Genomic DNA, 23,198 nt, shown 5'->3' with positions numbered 1-23,198 from the left:
CTAGAAGCCAAGAATGGATACCACATGTCCAATGTTTTTCGATGCACAATTACAGTCTTTTTACTTTAAATCATTATCTATTGTGGTTTAATATTCTGGAAGATGTTTATAAATTAGTCTTCTATTTTATTCATCCCAGAGCTTAAAAAAGAAAAACAAGAATTTTAAATATGTTATGATTAAAGCTATCAAGTGAAATCCTAGAAAACTTACCAAAAAGTTTTACCAAAATAAAACAGATAATTTTTAACTACTAAAAAAATACTACTCCAGCCGCTAGGCCAGTGGTTTGCTGAAGAACACTTTAGAACACATTATAAACGGTGTCTTGGAATTCCAGAGTGTTTTCACACCTGCTTGTGCAAAGAGTAAAAGGATGGAGGGCCTTGATCTTGACCCTGTAACTCAGGAACTCTTGTTTAAACAACATTTGCAGAGGATCTTAGCCACAAGCATAATAGAGTCTTAGTATACAGCCCATGTATCCTGGCCTTTATTTCAACTTTGTAAGGAGTGGCAATTAGTCTGATCAAAGTTTGGAAACTTATTTCTCAACAAAAGCAAACACTGAGAAGTCAGATAAAGCAGGTTTTACACTTTGCCTTTAATATCTAAAATGAAAAAACAGGTGGAAGGGAGAAAGTAGTTCATCTGGGATTTAAAACACTTAATGGTAGTGCATGCATGGAAAGTCGCTTCAGTGGTGTCCAACTCTCTGTGACCTACAGACTGTAGCCCACCAGGCTCCTCTGTCCATGGGATTCTCCAGGCAAGAATACTGGAATGGGTTGCCATGCCCTCCTCCAGGGGATCTTCCCGAATGGTTTCATACTAAATTGTAACCAGAATGAATGGATGTGAACTGGCCATTTCTCTTATCTTCCCTGTAATTGTTCAAGCACTCCTTTCCCTTTTCCACGATATTACACTGATTTATTGGCAACACACTCCAATATTCTTGCCTGGGAAATCCCATGGATAGAGGAGCCTAGCAGGCCACAGTCCATGGGGTCACAAAATAGTCTGACAGAACTTATGGACTAGACAACATTGGAGGAAAGAGCAGAGGGCTGGGCGGGGCCGTCCCAAGAAGCCTGCCGTGGTCTCTGCTGCTATGGCTCCTTGCTGCCACAAGGTGTCGCTTTTGACAACCGTCTCAATATAGACGCTTTGATCAGATCCTTGAGGGAACCTGCCGCAGATTTTCCCAGCAGGACGCCCCACACCTTCAGGACTAACGTCTCCCAAGGGGGCCCTAAAGTTGCAATTCCTTCAGTTTGCTTGCCCAGCCATGTCTCAGATACCAGCACTACCCCCACTGACCCTTGCCGCTAAGGGAATTCATCCCCAGGAGTAAGAAAATTTTTCCTCTCCAGTTCTCAAAACACAAAGGATTGTTTTGTAACTAGGGGTTACTTAAATGCATCTTCCCAGGGGAAGTTCCCTCCTTGTCTCTGGGTGTCCTCCACCCAGGCTTCTAGGAAGGGAGGCCACCCTCAGGGACTCCAGTGTGGTTCACCCTACAGCTCTCCTTCAGAAAGCATGCAAAATGATTCCAGGGGCTTACCTTCTCCATTCTGAGAGCGGGATGCCCTCGGAAAATCCAAGATGGTTTCCTGGAACCTTCTTTTATTTATGTATTTATTTTTGAATTTTATTTATTTGAACTTTTAAAGGAGGGTGGGGGGCACAAGTTGAATTTCTGGTCAGATAACCCACTAGATTATTAATGGGCTCTTTTAGTTGTTATTGAAATAATTGATATTCATCCACTGTTAAAATACGTTGTGAGAAAGCAGCTTCTCAATAAAGAACAGTGAAAAATGATACAGTCCCTACCCCTTTGCCCTTGGTTATAATGGCAAATAGATATTGCTCAGGGCTTCTCCAATGGCGTAGTGGTAGAGAATCCACCTGCAGTGCAAGAGATGCAATTTGGATCCTTGGGTCAGGAAGATCCCCTGGAGGTGGAAATGACAACCCATTCCAGTATTCCTGCCTGGGAAATCCCATGGACAGAGGAGCCTGGTGGGTTACAGTCCATGGGGTCACAAAGAGTTGGACACGACTGAAGCGACTTAGCACACACACACATATATATAATGGTAAATAGTTCTTGCTCTCTTCATCAGGAGATAGTGAAGGGATGTTACCTGGATGTAGCTCCCGAATCAGAAAATCTTCAGTTTCTGCCATTTCCTGTTATGTAACCGCCTGCTTTTGTCCACTTAGAGCATCAGCCTGAAAAATACAAAGTACAGAGTGGGGGTGGGGAGGAGTAGACGGCAGAAATTATAAATACAAAACAAAAAGAACATGTAATTTTGCTTACGCTTTGTCTCCCCAATTAGATACCAAGCTTCTAAAGGGCAATGGCTATTCTACCTTATCTCTGAATCCTTTATAACAGCTTGTCCACTGTGTGTTGGTTTAAATATGACAAAAGTCCATGTTTGACTATTGATTTTCAGCAATAGTTGAATCCATAGAATTTTTTTTTTTTGAGCAAAAGAAATGACTATTTATTGCTGATGGTGCCAAATATTACCACTGTTGGAAGACTGTCAACTTGTTACAATACTGAACATACTCAGCATTGATCTGGCAGTCATGAATCAGTATTTATACCAAAGAGTTGACAGCTGTGTCCGCACACAAAACTACACATGAATGTATATAGCAGATTTTTAAAAGAAATTCTTGGAATCTATTCTTTTCGTTGTTACTTTTTATTGGAGTGTCGTTGCTTTACAATGCTGTTACTTCTGCTGCACAGCAAAATGAATCAGCCAGACATACACATATATCCCCACCATTTTTTATCCATTGACCTTTAAACTGAAATGACCTGAGATCTTGAAGGCAGCTCAGTCTGAAAAGACAATAAACCTCTAACGACCAGAGCCTTGAAGGTGAAGTTATACAGCTTTGCTGTTTTGGGAGACATCAGCGCCCCCATCAGGTAAGCCCGGAACCCCTGGGCCATTGAGTGACACTGAGTCCCAGCGGGTCTCAGCAAGTATCGGGGAGGTGGATGGAACATTTGATATTCCTGGGATCCCCTGGAGTTGCTCCGGAGGATGCTGAGCGGGGAATAAGAGATGCAATAACCGTTAGGTTCTCTGGGTCTTCCTCACCACCCCACCCGGCACTGCAATCAGGGAGACACCCCAATTGGGGATTATGTCAGCTCCGCCTCATGGGGCATCTGTGGGGGAGGGGGTGGGGGGGGAGGTACCTCCAAAAAAAGAAGTATCGGATCGAACCTGTCTCCAGCCCTGGGAGACAGGGACTGAACACAGAGGGAAAACTGGATCCACAAAGCCTCAGAAGAGCGAGTGCTGATGTCCTGGAGTGTTTCTGCCTCCACAGATCAGGGAGGATCCGGGGCACACAAGGCGGGGCACCCCACGTGCTTCCTCTCCATTTCTGATGCTGCTGATTGGACTACTCAGCTGCATAATTCAAAAGCAGAGAGTCACCAGCCCTTCTGAAATATGCAAAAGCTCAACTGACCTGTCAACCCCCAGTAGACACACGGCCGTTAGTTAGCAAGACTGTGCCTCATTTACATATCACTCCCAAACGAAAATCGCAGCTCCTCAGTCAAAAGAGCCACTCACCCTTAGTTCAGCTCATGGGCATTAACAGAACAAATGCTTTCTCTTCCTGGTGGGTGTTGGTGAGTGTGGTCTGAACTCTGCTCTGTACACGTTCCTGAGCCTTTGCTAGGAGGTGCCTCATCTCTCCATTCCTCACCTGGGCTCAGACCGCCCCAAACTCCTTACAGTCCTCCGAGGCAGGGGAGTCAAGAAGAAATGTGCTCCCCTCTTCTTCCTGGAGAATCGCGACTCTTTCTTAGCATCTCGTTTGCACGTTTCCTCTGTGCAGCTGTGTCCCGGTTCCCATTCGTCCCCCTCTTGTGCCACCGCTGATCCGAGCACACCTGAATTGTACGCTTGTGATTCTTTCTTTACGTCTGAGCTATTCGAGGTCATGGCTGCTTTTGTTTCAATGTCATATTTCTATTGTGAACGGCAATGATCGATCGTAGTGCTGAATTAATTAATTACAGTGGATGGGAAGCTTTTGATGAGATTCCGAGGCCAAGGGTGTCTAAACACCGAATCTGTTTTTAAACGTTTATGTATTTGGCTGCATGGGGTCTTTGTTGAAGCTGCAGGATCTCCATTGCGTCATGTGGGAGATTTTCTTGTAGAGCACAAATTCTCTAGTTGTGGTGCTCAGGCTTCGGTAGTTGCGGTGCTCAGGCTTAGTTGCTCCACGGCACGTGGGATCTTGGTTCCCCAACCAAGTATCGAACTCATGTCCCCTGCATTGCAAGGCGAATTCTTAACCACTGGACCACCAGGGAAGCCACTCAAATTCGTTTTTGATAGGACTGCTCCATAGGAACTGGGAATGTTTAGCTTGAGGGAAGGAAGACATGGGCTGAAGCAGAAGATGTGGAGAGGACTTTGTGTGGTCTTGAAATACTTAACCTTAGAGTTGAATACAATAGTGAGATAATGCCTGTTTCCAGTGGTGCCAAGAGGGGACAACTAGATCCACTAGGTGGAAAGTATAAGAAAGTACATTTTTGCTGAACGTTTCTCTTGTATTCAGAGTTGTCCAAAATGGAACGAGCTCCCTTAGTAAGTAATGAATTTTCTGCTCCTAGAAGTGTCTAAACTTTCACTGTTATGATCACCTAATAACAGCATTGAACTAGACGGGCTTTAAGGCTTCCTCAAATCCCAAGATACCGTGTTCTTGCTTGAAATGTTCATCAGTAAAGCCGGTGGTGGGAAAACTCTATGAGGTTACTAAAATTCATGACAGTTTCCTGGTTGGAAATGCTGCTGCTGCTGTCGCTTCAGTTGTGTCCGACTCTGTGTGACCCCATAGATGGAAGCCCACCAGGCTCCCTCATCCCTGGGATTCTCCAGGCAAGAACACTGGAGTGGGTTGCCATTTCCTTCTCCAGTGCATGAAAGTGAAAAGTGAAAGGGAAGTGGCTCAGTCGTGTCCGACTCACTCGCCTTCTCTGGGTTGGAAATGCTAAACCTCGGCAAAACCTAGGCAAGTTAGGAGAAAAAATATGATAGTGCCTAACAATAACTTTAGATGTGAAACTAGGAATTGCCCCCTGGAAATATATCTGTTGTTTTCTGAAGATGGCAACTCCATGAGCCATAGTCACACACACAAAATATTAAACGTCATATCACAATGGGCTCTGGAGACAACAAATGTATGGTCCTCCCGGGGTACAGATCCACTGTAGACCTTCGATTGGTTGTACTAGCCAGTGCCAGGAACAAATACAGAAGATGGATCAGGCTTCCCCGACTGCCAATGCAGGGGACACAGGTTCAATCCCTAGGTTGGGAAGATCCCCTGGGGAAGGAAATGGCAACCCACTCCAGTGTTCTTGGTTGGGAAATCCCATGGACAGAGGAGCCTGGCAGGCTGCAGTTCATGGGGTCGCAAAAGAGTCGGACACGACTGAGCAACTATACGAACAGTAACGATAGTCAAAAGGAGCATGATTGATAATACGGTGATTTCAGGTTCATTTTAAAGAGCAAAAGACCCAGAGTCCTTCCTCAAATTATGTTGGGCTCCACTTTCTCCCCCAAAGAGGCAGCAACCGTGGTGTGTTTTGTGAAACCTGTTTCTGCAGAGAAGCAGTTGAAAACGTCCACACGTGTGGCTCACAGGGCAAAGTTTTGATGTGTGGTTTATTTCGCTTGTATTTCAACTGTGCGGTTAGCGTGTAAGTTTTGATTTGAGTACTTATTTACATTCATGTGCAGAGAGCCTAAGAATAGCATCTTTTAAAAGGGACTCTGCATATTTAGCTAGATGTGGGAAGGCTGCACAGCACCAGTTTCCTGTCAAATAATTGTGACTTTTGACAGTTTTTCTTGCTTCTCTCACTCTCCCTTTCCTCTTTTTGTGTTTGCATACACTCTTTTTTCCTTAAAAGAACATAACAGAGGTGACACCAAGGCAGTGGTCACTCCTGTCCTAGAAGAGCTTCCTAGAGTGGAATGAAATAATGTTCTTGAGCCCCTTCTACAGATGTGGACACTGAGGCCTGGAGAGGGGAAGGGACCTGTTCAAGGTCAGACAGTGAGTCCAAGTTCAGGGTTCTCATCATTCCACCAAGAAACCTCTAACTGGTACTATTTAAACCATCTCTGGAGCTTCAGAGTAAGAGATGGAGAGAACAGTGAACACAAATGAGGGGTTCCCTTTAATGCACGAGGAGGCATTTGGGGAGTGAAGGCTGTTGAGTAGGAGCGAGAGTGGTAGCTTGATGAAACTGGGCTTAAGGACACCAACTGAAGCTAGTGACCTCAGAATAAAACAAAGCCAGACTGCCGGGGGCATTGGGGGGTACACGTGAGCATGCGTGATTGTGTGTGTGTGTTGGGGGGGCAGTGAGTAGTTCATTGCTTTCAGTCCATGTCCAGAGCAGAATTTAATGTGTTTATGAAGAATTACAAACATCTAAGTCTCTTCTCCTTTAGTCTGAATCTTGTCCCACCCTCCCTTGCTTCACATCATTAACCTCTCCCCACTAGATTCTTGTTTTCCTTCCATTTCCAGTCCCCGACCCCAGCACCCCTCCCCTGCCCCAAGGCCACAGTAACAGGAAAAAAATTAAAATACTTAAATTAGCAAAGTAACTTGAAGGGGCATTTTGATCATTAACGTTGGTTTCTTCCCTACTTTTAATAAATGTGGAAAGTGCTCAGTACATAGTGAGCGCTGAGTAAATATGTGTTGAATGACGTGTGTCTTTTAAACATATTCTTGGATGGTAAAATTAATAACAGCAGGAATTATATTCATTCATTCAGCAAACATTTGTGAAGTGTTTACTGTGTGCCAGACATGGTTCTAGGGCCTGGGGACACGCGAGGAAAGAAAATGGGCAAGGTGTCTGCACACCCAGGTTTATGTTCCAGGCTGTGAGGGATGCCATGGGGAAAGTACTCAGGATTTGGAGTCAGAATGCCTGGATTGGGGGATCCTGCTCTGGTACTGCAGTGTGACACTAAACAGAGCACTTAACCTCTCTGAGTCCCAGTTTATCCACATGTAAGATGAGAATAGAAAAATACTTAACGTCTGGAGTTCATTGCGAGGGCTGTATGTGACACTGATGCAAAGCTGGTCTATAGACACTTCCATGCGCTCAGTCATGTCTGACTCTCTTTCAGTCCCATGGACTGTAGCCCGCCAGGCTCCTCTATCTGTGTAATTTCCCAGGCAAGAGTACTGGAGTGTGTTACCCTTTACTTAGCCAGGGGGATTGAACCTACGTCACCCACATCTCCTGCATTGGCAGGCAGATTCTTTACTCCTGAGCCACCTGGGAAGCCCCACAGACACTTATGCACCTGGACAAATGTTATTGACTTTCAGAATATTTGGTGAAGATAGTTTAACAAGAAATCAGTACTAATATTTACCTGGGCAAAGTCAACTTTTGTGGGCAGGGGGAACAGATGCCACCATAAATGGTAAACTGACCCCCATTCTTGTTCCCATTGATGAAGCATCTTCAGGGTTATATGCCCTTGGTAGCATCTTGTCCCCTCCCACAGGGAGGTAATTGAAGAATGAAATAAGAGCAAGGAGCAGATTCTTAAAAATGCAATGTTGTGGATTTATCTCCTCTCTCTTTTTTTTAATGCTTAAATACTTTTGGTGATGGCAGAATTTCCTAACCACTTTATTGGACATTACACGGCTCTTCCAAACTGGGTACTCTCTAAAGGGACAATTTAAACACATTAGCTTAGAAGCGAAAGTGAAACAAGGGCCATCAAACCCCCGGAGGAAAAGAGTTATGTTTTCAGCATTAATGCATCAGCTTCTGTGTGCAACATTAGGAGCACGGCTGCCAGAGGTAGATTCAGTAGAGGAGGCATGGCTTTTTTCAGTCCTTCTCCCCCAGGTGACTAGATAAGTAAAGTAAGCAGATATTTTCATTACATACTTTATCAGATTTTACGGCAATGAACTTGAATCCTTTCATATTGCTCGACCAAGCTTGCCAAACTTAATGAGGCATAAGATGATGTTAATACTAAACTCAGTTTCGTATTGATGCATTTAATATTAATGGTGCCTGGAACACAAGTTTTCTTTGGGGAAGAAGGATTGATGACTTGCCTAAGATCACACTGTTATAAAATTCAAACTAAGCCCCGATTCTCCAGATTTCTAGTTCATTGGCCTTTACGCAGCCATAAAATTCACTTAAGTAAAGTAAAATCACTTTCCCTCAAGAAATAACTGACTTTAGGAAAATCATGAGAAGGAGAAAAAATGAGTCTCCCACACAGAAAAATTCCAAACAATTTCTAAAGATACTTCACCCTGAAGGAAAGGGAACTTAATCCCCCACTCCTTGGGCATGGGCCTCACAGAGTAACTTCCTTCCAAGGGGGACAGGATGGAAAGAAGGGGAAAAAGAGTCGCTTTACAGTAGAAAGACTTTGCAAATACTCCCTCAGCCAGATGACCAAGGTCAACAACAACTGTCGTAAATCATCTTGATGATATGTACCTTTGATGTGACGGGAGGAGAATGACCTTTAACTCTCTGATCTTCCACCCTAAACCCGAAACTCCAGTCTCTTTGTGAATCCTACAGAAGAGCTGACCAGGACTCCTCAAAACTGTCAAAGTCATCAAACACAAGGTCACAGCCAAGAAGAGACACAACAGCTAAATGTAATATGGTGTTCTGGATAGGATTCTTTTTTTAAACAACACCAAAAACATTTTGTATTGGGGAATAGCCAACTGACAACGTTGTGATGGTTTCAGGTGAACAGCGAAAGGACTCAGCCATACATATACATGTGTCCATTCTCTCCCAAATCCCCCTCCCCTGCTGCTGCTAAGTCACTTCAGTCGTGTCTGACTCTGTGCGACCCCATAGACGGCAGCCCACCAGGCTCCACCGTCCCTGGGATTCTCCAGGCAAGAACACTGGAGTGGGTTGCCATTTCCTTCTCCAATGCATGAAAGTGAAAAGTGAAAGTGAAGTCGCTCGGTCGCGTCCGACTCTTAGCGACCCCATGGACTGCAGCCTTCCAGGCTCCTCTGTCCATGGGATTTGCCAGGCAAGAGTACTGGAGTGGGGTGCCATTGCCTTCTCCATCTCCCTCCCCTAGATAGGATTCTAAAACAGAAAAAAGACACTAGATAACAGCTAAGAAAATCTGAATAGAGGATAACCTTTAGGGTTCCCTGGTGGCTCAGACAGTAAAGAACCTGCCTGCCATTGCAGGAGACCCCAGTTCCCTGGAGAAGGAAATGTCTACCCAGTCCAGTATTCTTATCTGGAGAATTCCATGGACAGAGGAGCCTGGTGGGTTACAGTCCATGGGGGTCACAAAGAGTCAAACACAACTGAGCGACTAACACTTTCACTTTCTTTTCTTTTCACTGTTCTTCTTTTAGTTAATAATACTACTACAAATGTTGGTTCATTAATTATAAAAAATGTACCTTTACTAATGTAAGATGAGAGAGGAAGTTGGTTGTGAATTCTATGGAAACTACCATCATCTCCATTTTTCTCTAAAGCTATTTTTTAATCAGTCATAAGTTACAGCATAAATTGCATAAGAAAAACAACTTACCAGATGTCACTTTGCATGCTACAGCTCCAAGATTCCACAAAGACAGTGGCAACCTCTTTGCCTTGGTCGAGGTATGTTGAACCACCTTTGTGGCCCCTGTCATAAAGCCACATTTACATAAGCAGAAGTGAAACTGATTTGCCATCAGAGAGCTATTTATGACAGTCTCCGCCCTCATAAATAGTTACGTACTTATCTGCACCTTTCATTTAAACTTCAGTTGTATGTGAACTGGGGCGCTCATATTTTTCTCTTCCCTATGCCTACACATTAATCATTTTTCCTTTCCAAATGGATTGCAGCTTCCACCCTGCAGTATCCTTTGCTTGAGGATGAGAGTTATTCTGATGGATCTGATTTAACCTAAGCAGCAAGGAAAATCACCCCAGTCCCAAGAGAGACGAAGTATCGGTTCCCCCCGCCCCAAATAGAAGACAACTGGGAGTGATGGATAATATGAGATGATGAAGATAAGCTGATTCTTGATACACAATCCTGAAATTCACCAAAACCAAACGACATTGGGTCATGTGACTGTAGAAATGAGTGTCATACAGTTTTAAATAACTCTTTCTGGAACTTAAATTTTGCATCCACATTTTTAAAAACAGAACATGAAAACAAGTATTTTTGAAATGCCGTCCAGGAGAAGAAAGCAGAACCTATTCCTCCTTGCTAACACCCAACAGTCACATCAAGTACAGGGATAAAATCTGTTTTTTTTTTTTTAACCTTCAGCTCAGGTAGTGTTTGACCTTCAAAGACAGAGTCAGTCATTACTAGGGTACCCCTCAGTAACTGCAATGGCACCCCACTCCAGTACTCTTGCCTGGAAAATCCCATGGACAGAGGAGCCTGGTAGGCTGCAGTCCATGGGGTCGCTAGGAGTCAGACATGACTGAGCGACTTCACTTTCACTTTTCACTTTCATGCATTGGAGAAGGAAATGGCAACCCACTTCAGTGTCCTTGCCTGGAGAGTCCCAGGGACGGCGGAGCCTGGTGGGCTGCCGTCTATGGGGTCGCACAGAGTCTGACACGACTGAAGCAACGCAGCAGCAGCAGCAGCAGTAACTGCAGGTATGTTTTTGGTCCAAAGTGGGAAAGCAACAAAAGGTCAGAAAGAATGTGGTCTTAAAAATTGCTTGCAACATTTAGCAAGCTGGTGTGCCTCATCCATTAGAAAACCATAGAAATACCAATATGGAGTTCAAAACAAAGAAAATCAACATGAACTACCTTCACTACTGTTGGATTTCTTTGGGCTGAAATCATAGCATACGTTCATGTTGTGTGTGCTTAGCTCTCCCTCTACTGGCTGTTTCTCTACTTCAACAGTTACCTGTATTAACCAGAGGTACTACTGAAGTGTGTGCATGCTAAGTTGCTTCAGTCGTGTCTGACTCTCTGCAGCTCCCGTGGACTATAGCCCCGCCAGGTTCCTCTGTCCATGGGATTCTCCAGGCAAGAATACTGGAGTGGGTTGCCATTTTCTTCTCCAGGGCATCTTCCCTTGCCAGAGATTGAGCTCACATCACCTGTGCGATTGAATTGGCAGGCAGGTTCTTTACCACTGAGCCACCAGGGAAGCCCCTAATAACTAACGTGAACTTTGGTCATTTTTAAAGCTGGGTTCATTAAGGTGGCCTTTGATACTATTGGACACCTGAATGCTAGCTCCATTAGGAGTTTGGGCAAACTACCAAGCTGAGTTTTCACTGAACTCACTAGAAACATTGAAGCAACTGAAAGAGAACTTCCACAGAGTCCCACCATCACACCCAACCGCCCCCCGCCCCCGACATGTATCACTGGCTCTGCCTTCCAGCCTGGATATAGATGAACTCCAAATACACCCCATCTATGGGAAAGACTGAGGGCAGGAGGAGAAGGGAGCGACAGAGAATGAGGTGCTTGAATGGCATCACTGACTCAATGGACATGAGTTTGAGCAAGCTCAGGGAGATGGTGAAGGACAGGGAAGCCTGGCGTGCTGCAGTCCATGGGGTCGCAGAGAGTCAGATACGACTGAGTGACTGAACAGTGCCTACAGCCACCAAAAGCTAATCCTTTCTCTCGGGCATCAGATCCCCTTCCTTCTGTCCAACTGCAGGACAAGGTAGATTACTGCCCCCTCTTCATTCATCAGATTTTCAGTGTCCCCTGGATTATTCCCATCAGCATACAAACATGCTGTTACTTATTCCATTTTAACAAACGCTCCCTCTGAGCCCGGCTTCCCTGCCAGCTGCTGTCCCATTCCTCTGTATTTTATGGCGAACCCCCTCAAAGAGTTGTTTCTAAAGCTGCCGTCTCAGAGCTCTCTCCTTTTAATCATCAACCCACTCCAGTTAAGCCTTCACTTCTGCCACTCTGTGAAACTGTTTGTGTCAGAGTCTCCGGTGATCCTAGTTAATTTTCAACCCTCCTCTTTGTTGACCCATCAATGGCATTTGATCCAGGGGATCACTCCCTCCTCAACACACTTTTTCCCACTCGGCTTCCAGGAACCACGCTCGCCTAGTTTCCTTCCCACCTCCCTGGTTGCACCTCCTCAGCCTCCTTCCCTACTTATTCCTGTTTCCTGGCGATTATAGAATACCCCAAAGCTTAATCTTTGGTCTCTTTTCTTTCTGTCGCACTCTTTTCTTTCTTTTATTCTCACATCTGTAAGTATCACCCATATGCGCATCGCTCTCATTTGGTACCTCCAGCCCCGATCTCTTGCATGTCTTACAGCTCACAAGGTATCCCAAACACAACACATGCAAATTAAGCCCCCATTCCCCTGAAACCCCCCTCCACCTGCAGTGTTCCCCAGTTCAGCTCATGACAGCTACATCCAGCCCCTCCTACACATCCCTCCATGTCACCCTTGATGTCGATGCCTGTCTTTCTTCCACACTCCACATCTGGCTGTCAGGAAGTCTTGCTGAAACCATTAAAGCATGTTCAGAATCTGAACATGTCTCACCCTCTCCACTGCTTCCTCCCCTACGCAAGTCATTATCATCTCTGGTCTTGGTCAGTGGTTCTCAAATTTTGCTGCACTTTGGGATTACCCAAGAGTTCTATGAAGACCTACATGACCTTTTAGAACTAACACCCAAAAAAGATGTCCTTTTCATTATAGGGGACTGGAATGCAAAAGTAGGAAGTCAAGAAACACCTGGAGTAACAGGCAAATTTGGCCTTGGAGTAAGGAATGAAGCAGGGCAAAGGCTAATATAATAGTTTTGTTAAGAGAACGCACTGGTCATAGCAAACACCCTCTTCCAACAACACAAGAGAAGACTCTATACATGGACATCACCAGGTGGTCAACACTGAAATCAGATTGATTATATTCTTTGCAGCCAAAGATGCAGAAGCTCTATACAGTCAGCAAAAACAAGACCGGGAGCTGACTGTGGCTCAGATCATGAACTCCTTATTACCAAATTCAGACTTAAATTGAAGAAAGTAGGGAAAACCACCAGACCATTCAGGTATGACCTAAATCAAATCCCTTATAATTATACAGTGGAAGTGAGAAATAGATTTAAGGGACTAGATCTGATAGACAGAGTGCCTAATGAACTATGGACTGAGGTTCATGACATTGTACAGGAGACAGGGATCAAGATCATCCCCAAGAAAAAGAAATGCAAAAAAGCAAGATGGCTGTCTGAGGAGGCCTTACAAATAGCTATGAAAAGAATACAAGTAAAAAGCAAAGGAGAAAAGGAAAGATAAAAGCATTTGAATGCAGAGTTCCAAAGAAGAGCAAGGAGAGATAAGAAAGCCTTCCTCAGCGATCAATGCAAAGAAATAGAGGAAAACAACAGAATGGGAAAGACTAGAGATCTCTTCAAGAAAATTAGAGATACCAAGAGAACATTTCATGCAAAGATGGGCTCGATAAAGAACAGAAATGGTATGGACCTAACAGAAGCAGAAGATATTAAGAAGAGATGGCAAGAATACACAGAAGAATTGTACAAAAAAGATCTTCAAGACCCAGATAATCATGATGGTGTGATCACTGACCTAGAGCCAGACATCCTGGAATGTGAAGTCAAGTGGGCCTTAGAAAGCATCACTACGAACAAAGCTAGTGGAGGTGATGGAATTCCAGTTGAGCTATTCCAAATCCTGAAAGATGATGCTGTGAAAGTGCTGCACTCAATATGCCAGCAAATTTAGAAAACTCAGCAGTGGCCACAGGACTGGAAAAGGTCAGTTTTCATTCCAATCCCAAAGAAAGGCAATGCCAAAGAATGCTCAAACTACTGCACAATTGCACTCATCTCACACGCTAGTAAAGTAATGCTCAAAATTCTCCAAGCCAGGCTTCAGCAATATGTGAACCGTGAACTTCCTGATGTTCAAGCTCGTTTTAGAAAAGGCAGAGGAACCAGAGATCAAATTGCCAACATCCATCAGATCATAGAAAAAGCAAGAGAGTTCCAGAAAAACATCTATTTCTACTTTACTGACGATGCCAAAGCTTTTGACTTCGTGGATCACAATAAACTGTGGAAAATTCTGAAAGAGATGGGAATCCCAGACCACCTGACCTGCCTCTTGAGAAACCTATATGCACATCAGGAAGCAGCAGTTAGAACTGGACACGGAACAACAGACTGGTTCCAAATAGGAAAAGGAGTACGTCAAGGCTGTATATTGTCACCCTGCTTATTTACCTTATATGCAGAGTACGTCATGAGAAACGCTGGACTGGAAGAAGCACAAGCTGGAAGCAAGATTGCCAGGAGAAATATCAATAACCTCAGATATGCAGATGACACCACCCTTATGGCAGAAAGTGAAGAGGAACTAAAGAGCCTCTTGATGAAAGTGAAAGAGGAGAGTGAAAAAGTTGGCTTAAAGCTCAACATTCAGAAAACGAAGATCATGGCATCTGGTCCCATCACTTCATGGGAAATAGATGGGGAAACAGTGGAAACAGTGTCAGAATTTATTTTGGGGGGCTCTGAAATCACTGCAGATGGTGACTGCAGCCATGAAATCAAAAGACGCTTACTCCTTGGAAGGAAAGTTATGACCAACCTAGATAGCATATTCAAAAGCAGAGACATTACTTTGCCAACAAAGGTCCATCTAGTCAAGGCTATGGTTTTCCCTGTGGTCATGTATGGATGTGAGAGTTGGACTGTGAAGAAGGCTGAGCGCCAAAGAATTGATGCTTTTGAACTGTGGTGTTGGAGAAGACTCTTGAGAGTCCCTTGGACTGCAAGGAGATCCAACCAGTCCATTCTGAAGGAGATCAGTCCTGGGTGTTCATTGGAAGGACTGATGCTAAAGCTGAAACTCCAATACTTTGGCCACCTCATGAGAAGAGTTGACTCATTGGAAAAGACCCTTATGCTGGGAGGGATTTGAGGCACGAGGAGAAGGGGATGACAGAGGATGAGATGGCTGGATGGCATCACCGACTCGATGGACATGAGTTTGAGTGAACTTCAGGAGTTGGTGATGGACAGGGAGGCCTCGCATGCTGCGATTCATGGGGTCGCAAAGAGTCAGACACGACTGAGCGACTGAAATGAACGGAAGAATCTTATAAAATACTAATGCCTGGCTGCCACCCCCTTGATATGTTGATTTAATTGGCACAGGGTGTGACCTGGGCACTGGGATTTTTCACCCCTCTCTAGGTGATTCTCATGAGCATCAAAGCTTGGGAATCCCTGGCATAGATGTGATAACAACCACCTAACTGATCTCCCCACTCTGTGCTTCCTCCCTACAATCTACTCTCAACAAATAGACTTAAAATTTTTTTTTTATTCATCTATTTTTTGCTGCACTGGGTCCTTGTTGCTGCACACAAGTTTTCTCTAGTTGTGATGAGCAGGGGCTACTAATTGCGGTGTGCAGGCTTCTCGTTGCGGTGGCTTCTCTTGTTGCGGAGCATGGGCTCTAGAGCACGTGGGCTCAGTAGTTGTGGCAGATGGATTTAGTTGCCCCATGGCATGTTGAATCTTCCTGGACCAGGGATCAAAACTGTGTCCCCTGCATTGTCAGGATTCTTAACCACTCGACCACCAGGGAAGTCCAGAGGTAATTTCAATTATAAATTACATTATATTTCTGCTAAAAAGCTCTCCAATAGTACTCCACATGACTTGACAGTAAAAGGCAAAGCCTATGCACTGGCCTACAAAGTCTTTCATGAGCTGCAGTGTCCCCCACCCCACCTCACCCCATCACCTCTCTGACCTCTATTACAGTTCCCCTCACTCACTGCTCAAATGCCAGCTACCTCTTTGCTTTCTGTGAACACATCAAGGATCTTCTCACCCTCGGACCTTTACACTAAGTGTTCCCTCTATTTGACAGCCTCTTTCCCCCAGATATCCGCATTATCAAATATTAGCTCAAATATAGCATTCTCAATTATAATTTAAAATCTCCAGCTTCTCTCTTTCTCTTGTGTGAGGTTAAAAAGTGATGAGGTAGAGGATGGTGTCTTCAGATAAGGAAGATTGGGGAAAGGGCAGAGTTGGAGTAAAAGTGTAGTTCCTTTGGAGACATGTTACATTTCTGATACACATTACACACACAGATCTGACACAGTGTCAAGTAGGGGAGGAGCTGGGGCTGGACTACAAATATGGGAACAAACAGATGGTATTTAAAGCTTTGGTACTCTGGGGATCACTTTGGGGGAGACAATTTTAAGAAGCGACCCCTGTGGAATACCTATATTTTGAGAAGATATACAGGAAGATTGAGAAAAATTAGAAGAAAAACTAAGAGTTTTTCTTGGAGGGTCCTAGAAGACTTTCTAGGTAGCTAACGTATGTCACTTGGTACTAGGATGACAATAAGGACAGATACATGTTACTGAATTTGTCCTGATGGACAATCACAAAAACTGACCAGGAGAGTTGCAGTGTTATGGTGAGGCCAAAGACTTGGAGTTATCTCAATTCTAGTGCAAAGTAAGAGAACTGGAAACAGCACATATTCATTTCTTCATGTATTAATAAGAGGGTTCTTTCTTTTTTAAATTTATGTATTTATTTGGCTGTGCCAGGTCTTAGCTACAGCATGCAGGGTCTTTTAGTTGCTATCTGAGAGATCTTTAACTGGAGTGGATGAACTCTTAGTTGCAGTATGTGGGATCTAGTTCCCAGACTAGGCATTGGGAGCTAGGCACTAGGCATCCTCAGCCCCCTGCATTGGGAGTATGGAGTTTTAGTCACTGGACCACCAGGTAAGTCCTAATAAGTGCATGCCTGCATGCTCAGGTCGCCTCCAATTCTTTGCAACCCCTCTTTCCCTGTGGACTGGACCGCTAGGCTCCTCTGTCCATGGGATTTTCCAGGCAAGAATACTGGAGCCATTTCTTCCTCTAGGGGATCCTCCTGACCCAGGAATCCAACCCGGGTCTCCTACATCTCCTGCACTGGTAGGCAGATTCTTTTACGAATGTTCCACCGGGAAGTCCTGTCGCAGTAAGAGGGGTTCTTAATTTCTGGTCTATGAATAAAGGAGATCATGGATGGGTTTCAGAAAACCATGATCCCAGATCCTGCCTCCAAACTCTACAAAGCTGTCCGTGTGTGCGTCTTTCTGGAGAAACTTCGAAGCTTTCATGATGGTTATTGATACGTCCCATTTGCCTGAGACCAGAGTGATCAACTGGCGGCCAAGTCTGGACCTCACAGCGTTACTTGACTGCTGCATGGTCTCTTCCAGGCTCTAAATCTAGTCTCCTCCACACTGGCGGGCTTGTCATCACTCTCTTCCCCCTCATATTCCCGCGGACCTAACGCATCCTAGGCTCCTCCACCTTATTTAGACACCATCCACATCCACCCTCTTGTTTTGGCTCCCTGGCGCAGCCTCTGTCCATAAGCTCTGTCCGGTAGCTGTACTGCTCAGGTCAAGGTTTCTAATGCCAGAGCTGCGGTGGCGTTCGGATGCTAGCATCCTACAGCCCTTTGACCCCCGGCTGACTGGCCTCAGTAGCTCTGCTCCGTCTTCCAGGGGCTCCGGGAGCCGCCGCAGGAAGGCGGGGCGGACCCTTGCACTCGTGGTCTTCTCGGGACAGCTTTACGATATGTTTCCGTCGTTTTACGACAGGACAGGGTTGCTTGGTGGCTGTCAATTTCCCCCGTGGTCCGAGTAGATATCTACATTTTCTGGGGTGGCGGCTGCTACGACAGCGGAGAGATGAGGCAGAAGCGCAAAGGTGCGACAGGGAGAGGGAACGGGTGGTGGAAGGGAAGGGGCGAACCCGGGCCATCAGATGCTGAAGTCGGTTTTTCCCGCGGGAATCTGCTGTCTGGCAGTCTCCCCACCACCTGTGGTCAGTTTGTGAACTCGTCTCTCCCTGCTACTGTGCTTTTTAAACCGGCCTATCCTTATTCTTCCTTTTTGGCCATCACTTGGTGTCTTTTGCATAAATGATAAAAGCTCTGTTCCAAGAAATTTACGTGATCGATGGATTTAACACGGTCTCGAACTCTTAATTTGCTAAGGTTTTACTACACGTTTCACGTCCTTTTTGATTTGAGATTGTTTTAAAGTTCTAAATGTTTTTTAAAAAGGAAAGAGAAATGCCGAGTTATTCTTGGGATTTGTGGGGTAATTAGGCAATTATTCCCATTTGTATTACCTCCGGAGTTAATTACCTCCTGAGCGTGGAGCGATTTCATCTTTAGTTTTTCAACCGGATAGAGTCAAATTTCAAATATTTTCTTGCAGGTTGTAGTGTTATCTCTGTAAATTCATTTGAGAAGTCGGTCTAATAGTAATGATGGTTATGATAATCGTAGCTACCGTTTATTGAGCCTTTGCTAATAATTCTTATGTGGGTATCATCTCCAGATTACAAATGAAGAAGCTGAGATTAAAAGAATTAAGTAACTTTCCTAGCCCAAGATTATATTTAGGAAACAGAACCGAATTGGTTGGTCAGGCTGTTTCTCCGAATCCCCCAAACAAACAAAAAAACTGCCCTTGATTACTATGCCTCTTGGCATCAGGTACTCCAAGTATCCAAATTACCTTCAGTTGCTTTGTGGGCTCAAAGACTGCTTGCCCCTAACTAGTTAGTTATCTTCTCCCTCTAACTTGCTCCTCTATCTGTAGGCCAGACAGCTTTACTTTTAATTTCATCTATCACCAAGCCCTGCTGGTTCCTACAGAAATTGCCTCTTGCAGTAGTTTATCCTCATTCTAGCCACCATTCCTCTAACCCACCTTCACTGAAGAACTAATATTCGAATAATAGACTTTCACATGTACATTATTTCACTTGGTTCTTGCACTGGTCTTGTGAAATGTGTATGTATTATCCCAATTTTGCCAACAAGGAACAGGGAGCTCAGAAGGCATTGATCTTCCCATTACGACATAGCCAGTAGGATTTGGGAGCTAGGGACTGAGTCTGTCATCCAAGTGTTCTGCTTTAAATCTTCTGTGTTTTTTTTTTTAAAGTTATCTTTCAAGAGCCTTTTACTTAGTATGCAGATTATGTGTATTCTTTCATCTTCTGAATCGTTTTTTGTATGCTCATTTTCTGTAGTGTATTTTGTATATAGATGACCCTTGAACAACCCTGGGGTTGGAGGCACTGCCCCCACCACCATGCAGTTGAAAATCCAAATACTGCTATCTCTGCCTCAAAAGCAAAGAAATTGACAAATGACTCACCCAGGGGCAGTAAGCTCACACAGTTTGGATAGCATTAGGACTCAAATCCTAGTTCTTTTGTTTCCACATATTGTGGTCGCTAATTAAACAAAAACTTTTCCCCACACTTAGTTAATTTAAGGATCTGAAAAATACAGGTACTGTATTTATTGAGGGAAAAAAAAAAAACACATATAAGTGGACACACACAGTTCAAGCCAGTGTTCAAGGATCAATCTGTACTTATTTTCTTTAAACACTACTTTGATCTTTTTACTCCCAAACTCAAGAACATATAATTCTCCACTGTGTATTGCATCTTTTGTCGAGTAGCCAGTGTACCCTGTGATCTGATTTTACCCAACCCTGTCAGAAAGGCTCCATTCCAGTTTGGCAACACTTTCATATAAACATGATCGGTAATTCCTATACCTAACATTGTTCCTTCTGGATTGCCCTCTGTTTTGCTTGTCCAAACCCTGCCCTTTCTCTAAAGATCTCTCTGATTTCCTCCATGAAGACTTTTCTTACTAATTTACTTATCCAGATAATTTTCAATACACCGAAGAGCTGTCCAAATGTTTTTAAATCTTCATCTCCATGTATGCCTCGTTTCACTGTGTTTAGCTTTAATGTACTTCACAGATACTGTGTTTTGTTTGTTTATTTTTACCAAATGAAGGTTTGGAGCAACTCTGTGTTGAGCAAGTCTGTCGGTGCCATATTGCCAACAGCATTTGCTCAGTTCACAACTCAGTCGTGTTTTGGTAATTCCCACAGTATTTCAGACTTTTTCACTGTTTCTGTGTGTGTTATGGTGCTCTGTACTCAGTGATCATTGATACTACTATTGTAATTGGTTTGGGGTCCCACAAACTGCCACGTAAGATGACGAACTTAATCAATAAATGATGTGTTCTGACTGCTGGCCATTCCCCCATCTTCATCCCTCTCCTTGGGCCTCCCTGTTCCTTTGGACAATGAGGACTGATAAATGCTACTGAATTAGGCCAGTTAGTACCCCTACAACAGCCTTCAAGGGTTCAGGTATAAGGCAGGGTCATACATCTTTCACTTTAAATTAATAGCCCCAAATGATTAAGCTTAGTGAGGAAGGCCTGTTGAAAACTGAGATAGACTGAGTGCTAACTCAACAGCCAAGTCGTGAATGCAAAGGGAAAGTTCTTGAAGGAATTTGAAAATGATATTCTAGTGAACTCATGAATGATAAGGAAACAAACCAGCCTTATTGCTGCTAATGGAGAAGGTTTTGGGATCTGCATGGATCAGCCAGCCATGGCATTCCCTTAAACCCAAGCCTAACCTAAGACAAGGCCCTAACTCTAATTCTGTGAGGGCTGAGAGAGGTAAGGAAACTGCAGAAGAAAGGTTTGAAGCTAGCAGGGCTCACTTTTGTGAAGTTTAAGGAAAGAAGTCATCTGTACAGCATCAAAGTGCATGGCAGAGCAGCAAGTTATCCAGAAGATCTAGCTAAGATAATTCATGAAGGTGGCTGTACTAAACAATAGATTTTCAGTGTAGACAGAACAGGATTCTATTGGAAGAAGATGCCACCAAGACTTTCAAAGCTAGAGAGGAGAGGTCAGTGCCTGCCTTGAGAGCTTCAGAGGGCAGGATACTCTCTTGTGGCTCAGCTGGTAAAGAATCCACCTGCAATGCAGAACACCTGGGTTCAACCCCTGGGTTGGGAAGATCCCCTGAAGGAGGGAAAGGCTACCCACTCCAGTATTCTGGCTTAGAGAATTCCATGAGCTATGTAGTCCATGGGGTCACAAAGAATCAGACACGACTGAGCGACTTTCACAATCACAATGCAGATGGTCTGATGGCTCAGTGATAAAGAACCCACCTGCCAAGGCAGGAGATGGGGGTTTGATCCCTGAGTCGGGAAGATCCCCTGGAGGAGGAAATGGCAACCCACTCCCCTATTCTTGCCTGGGAAATCCCATGGACAGACAAGCCTGGTGGGCTATAGTTCATGGGGTTTCAATAGAGTAAGATACGACTTGGCGACTGAACAGCAACAAAATGCTTATTTACCATTCTGAATTATACTACATCTTCTCTGCCTGTGCTCTGTAAATGGAACAAAGTGTGGATAAACAGCACACCTGTTTACAACATGGTTTACTGATATTTTATGCCCGCTGTTGAGAGCAGAGCCCTTTAAAGTATCACTGCTCGTTGTTGATGTGTCTAGTCATCCACGCGCTCTGGTGGAGATGTAGGAGATTAACGTTTTCATCCCTGCTCACACAGCATCCATTGCACAGTCTCATCCAGGAGTCATTTCAACTTTCAAGTCTTATTATTTAAGAAATCCATAGCTTGTGATTCCTCTGATGGACATGGGCAAAGTCAACTGAAAACCTGGAAAGGATTCACCATTCTCGGTGCCATTAAAAACATTTGTGATTCATGGGAAGAGGTGAAAAAAAAAAAAAAAACTACATTAATAGGAGTTTGGAAGAAGTTGCTTCCAACCCTCATGATGACTTTGAGGGGTTCAAGACGTCAGTGGAGGAAGTCCCTGCAGATGTGGAAACAGCAGGATAACTAGAAGTGGAGCCTGAAGATGTGTCTGAATTGCTTCAGTGTCACAGAAAACTTTAATGGATGAGGAGTTGCCTCTTACGGGTGAGCAGAGAAACTGGTTTGTTTAGACAGAGTCTGCTGCTGGTGAAGATGCTGTGAAGATTGTTGAAATGATAATAAAAGCTTTAGAATATTAAACTTACTTGATAAAGCAGCAGCAGGGTTTGAGGCGATCAACTCCAGTTTTGAAAGAATTTCTACCGTGGGTAAAATGCCACCCAACAGCATTGCATGCACAGAGAAATTGTTCATGAAAGGAAGAGTCAGGGGATGCAGCAGACTTTCAGTGTTGTCCTATTTTAAGAGATTGCCACAGCCACCCCAGCCTTCAGCATCCACCACCCTGAGCAGTTGGCAGCCTTCAACATCGAGGCAAAACTCAACACCAGTAAAAAGAGTATATTTGCTGAAGGCTCAGATGGTAGCTCAGCTAGTAAAGAATCTGTCTGCAATGAGGGAGACCTGGGTTCGATCCCTGGGATGGGAACATCCCCTGGAGGAGGAAATGGCAACCCACTCCAGTATTCTTGCCTGGGAAATCTCATGGACAGAGGAGCCTGGCGGGGTACAGTCCGTGGGGTCGCAAAAAGTCAGATACAGCTGAGCAACTGAGCACCCACGTAGACCTTGTGACTATTGAGTGCCCATAAGCAATAGGTTTTGGGGTTTCCCAGGTGACTCAGTGGTAAAGAATCTGCCTGTAGGTTGCAGGTTGCTATTGCGGGACATGTCCACAAGGCGGCAGCACGTTTCCATGCCTCACTCTTGTTACTAAGGTAAGCAGCATGCATGCTAAGTCACTTCAGCAGTGTCTGACTCTCTGCTACCCCACGGAAGGTAGTCCGCCAGATTTCTCTATCCATAGGGTTCTCCAGGCAAGTATACTGGAGTGGGTTGCCATTTCCTCCTTCAGAGAATCTTTCCCACCCAGGAATCGAACCTGGGTCTACTGCAGCTTCTGCATTTCAGGGGATCTTTATCGCAGAGCCACCGGGGAGGCTTGGGGAAATTCCTGTTATCTCCTTGTTAATTAGAATGCTGTGTAGCGCTAGTGGTTAAGAACCTGCCTGCCAATGCTAGGAGACATAAGAGACTTGGGTTCAATTCCTGTCGGGAAGATTCTGTGGAGGAGGAAATGGCAACCCACTCCAGTGTTTTCGTTTGTGAAATCCCATAGACAGAGAAGCTTGGCGGGCTATAGTCTATGGGGTCGCCAAGAGTCAGATACAGCTGGGCAGCTGAGCGCACACGTAGTCTT

General features: G+C 44.5%; 2 protein-coding genes across 12 annotated transcripts in view; one reads left to right on the top strand and one right to left on the bottom strand.

Annotated features, from left to right (window-relative positions):
• NUGGC (nuclear GTPase, germinal center associated) overlaps positions 1 to 9,812 on the bottom strand; it is a 50,593-nt gene extending 40,781 nt beyond the window's left edge. The window contains exons 1-2 of one of the 3 annotated variants that reach the window (XM_086414843.1): positions 9,675 to 9,812; positions 2,154 to 2,241 (exon numbers count right to left, since the gene is read on the bottom strand). In XM_086414843.1, the coding sequence (XP_086270969.1) occupies positions 2,154 to 2,196 (43 nt within the window). In that variant the 5' untranslated portion in view covers positions 2,197 to 2,241; positions 9,675 to 9,812. Of the gene's footprint in view, positions 1 to 2,153; positions 2,242 to 2,332; positions 2,417 to 3,238; positions 3,366 to 9,674 lie in introns of those variants that run through there. The other 2 variants (XM_086414845.1, XM_086414844.1) reach the window with 2 other exon arrangements.
• ELP3 (elongator acetyltransferase complex subunit 3) overlaps positions 1 to 23,198 on the top strand; it is a 217,600-nt gene that overhangs the window by 79,314 nt on the left and 115,088 nt on the right. For 4 of the 9 annotated variants that reach the window (XR_015169438.1, XM_086414851.1, XM_086414846.1 and 1 more), the window contains exon 1: positions 17,764 to 17,879. The exons of 3 other annotated variants lie outside the window; for them this stretch is intronic. Coding sequence is in view for 3 of the 6 variants with exons in the window: in XM_086414851.1 (XP_086270977.1) it covers positions 17,861 to 17,879 (19 nt within the window). In the remaining 3 variants the exon portion in view is untranslated. Of the gene's footprint in view, positions 1 to 17,763; positions 17,880 to 22,644; positions 22,717 to 23,198 lie in introns of those variants that run through there. 2 more of the 9 variants (XM_086414853.1, XM_086414849.1) reach the window with 1 other exon arrangement.

The sequence above is a fragment of the Bos grunniens genome, chromosome 8 (genome assembly GCF_055505025.1).
Source record: "Bos grunniens cultivar Pamir isolate PY7600 chromosome 8, Bosgru_T2T1.0, whole genome shotgun sequence".
NCBI lineage: Eukaryota > Metazoa > Chordata > Mammalia > Artiodactyla > Bovidae > Bos > Bos grunniens.
Note: the sequence above shows the minus strand (reverse complement) of the source record. Positions and strands in the feature narration are given on the sequence as shown.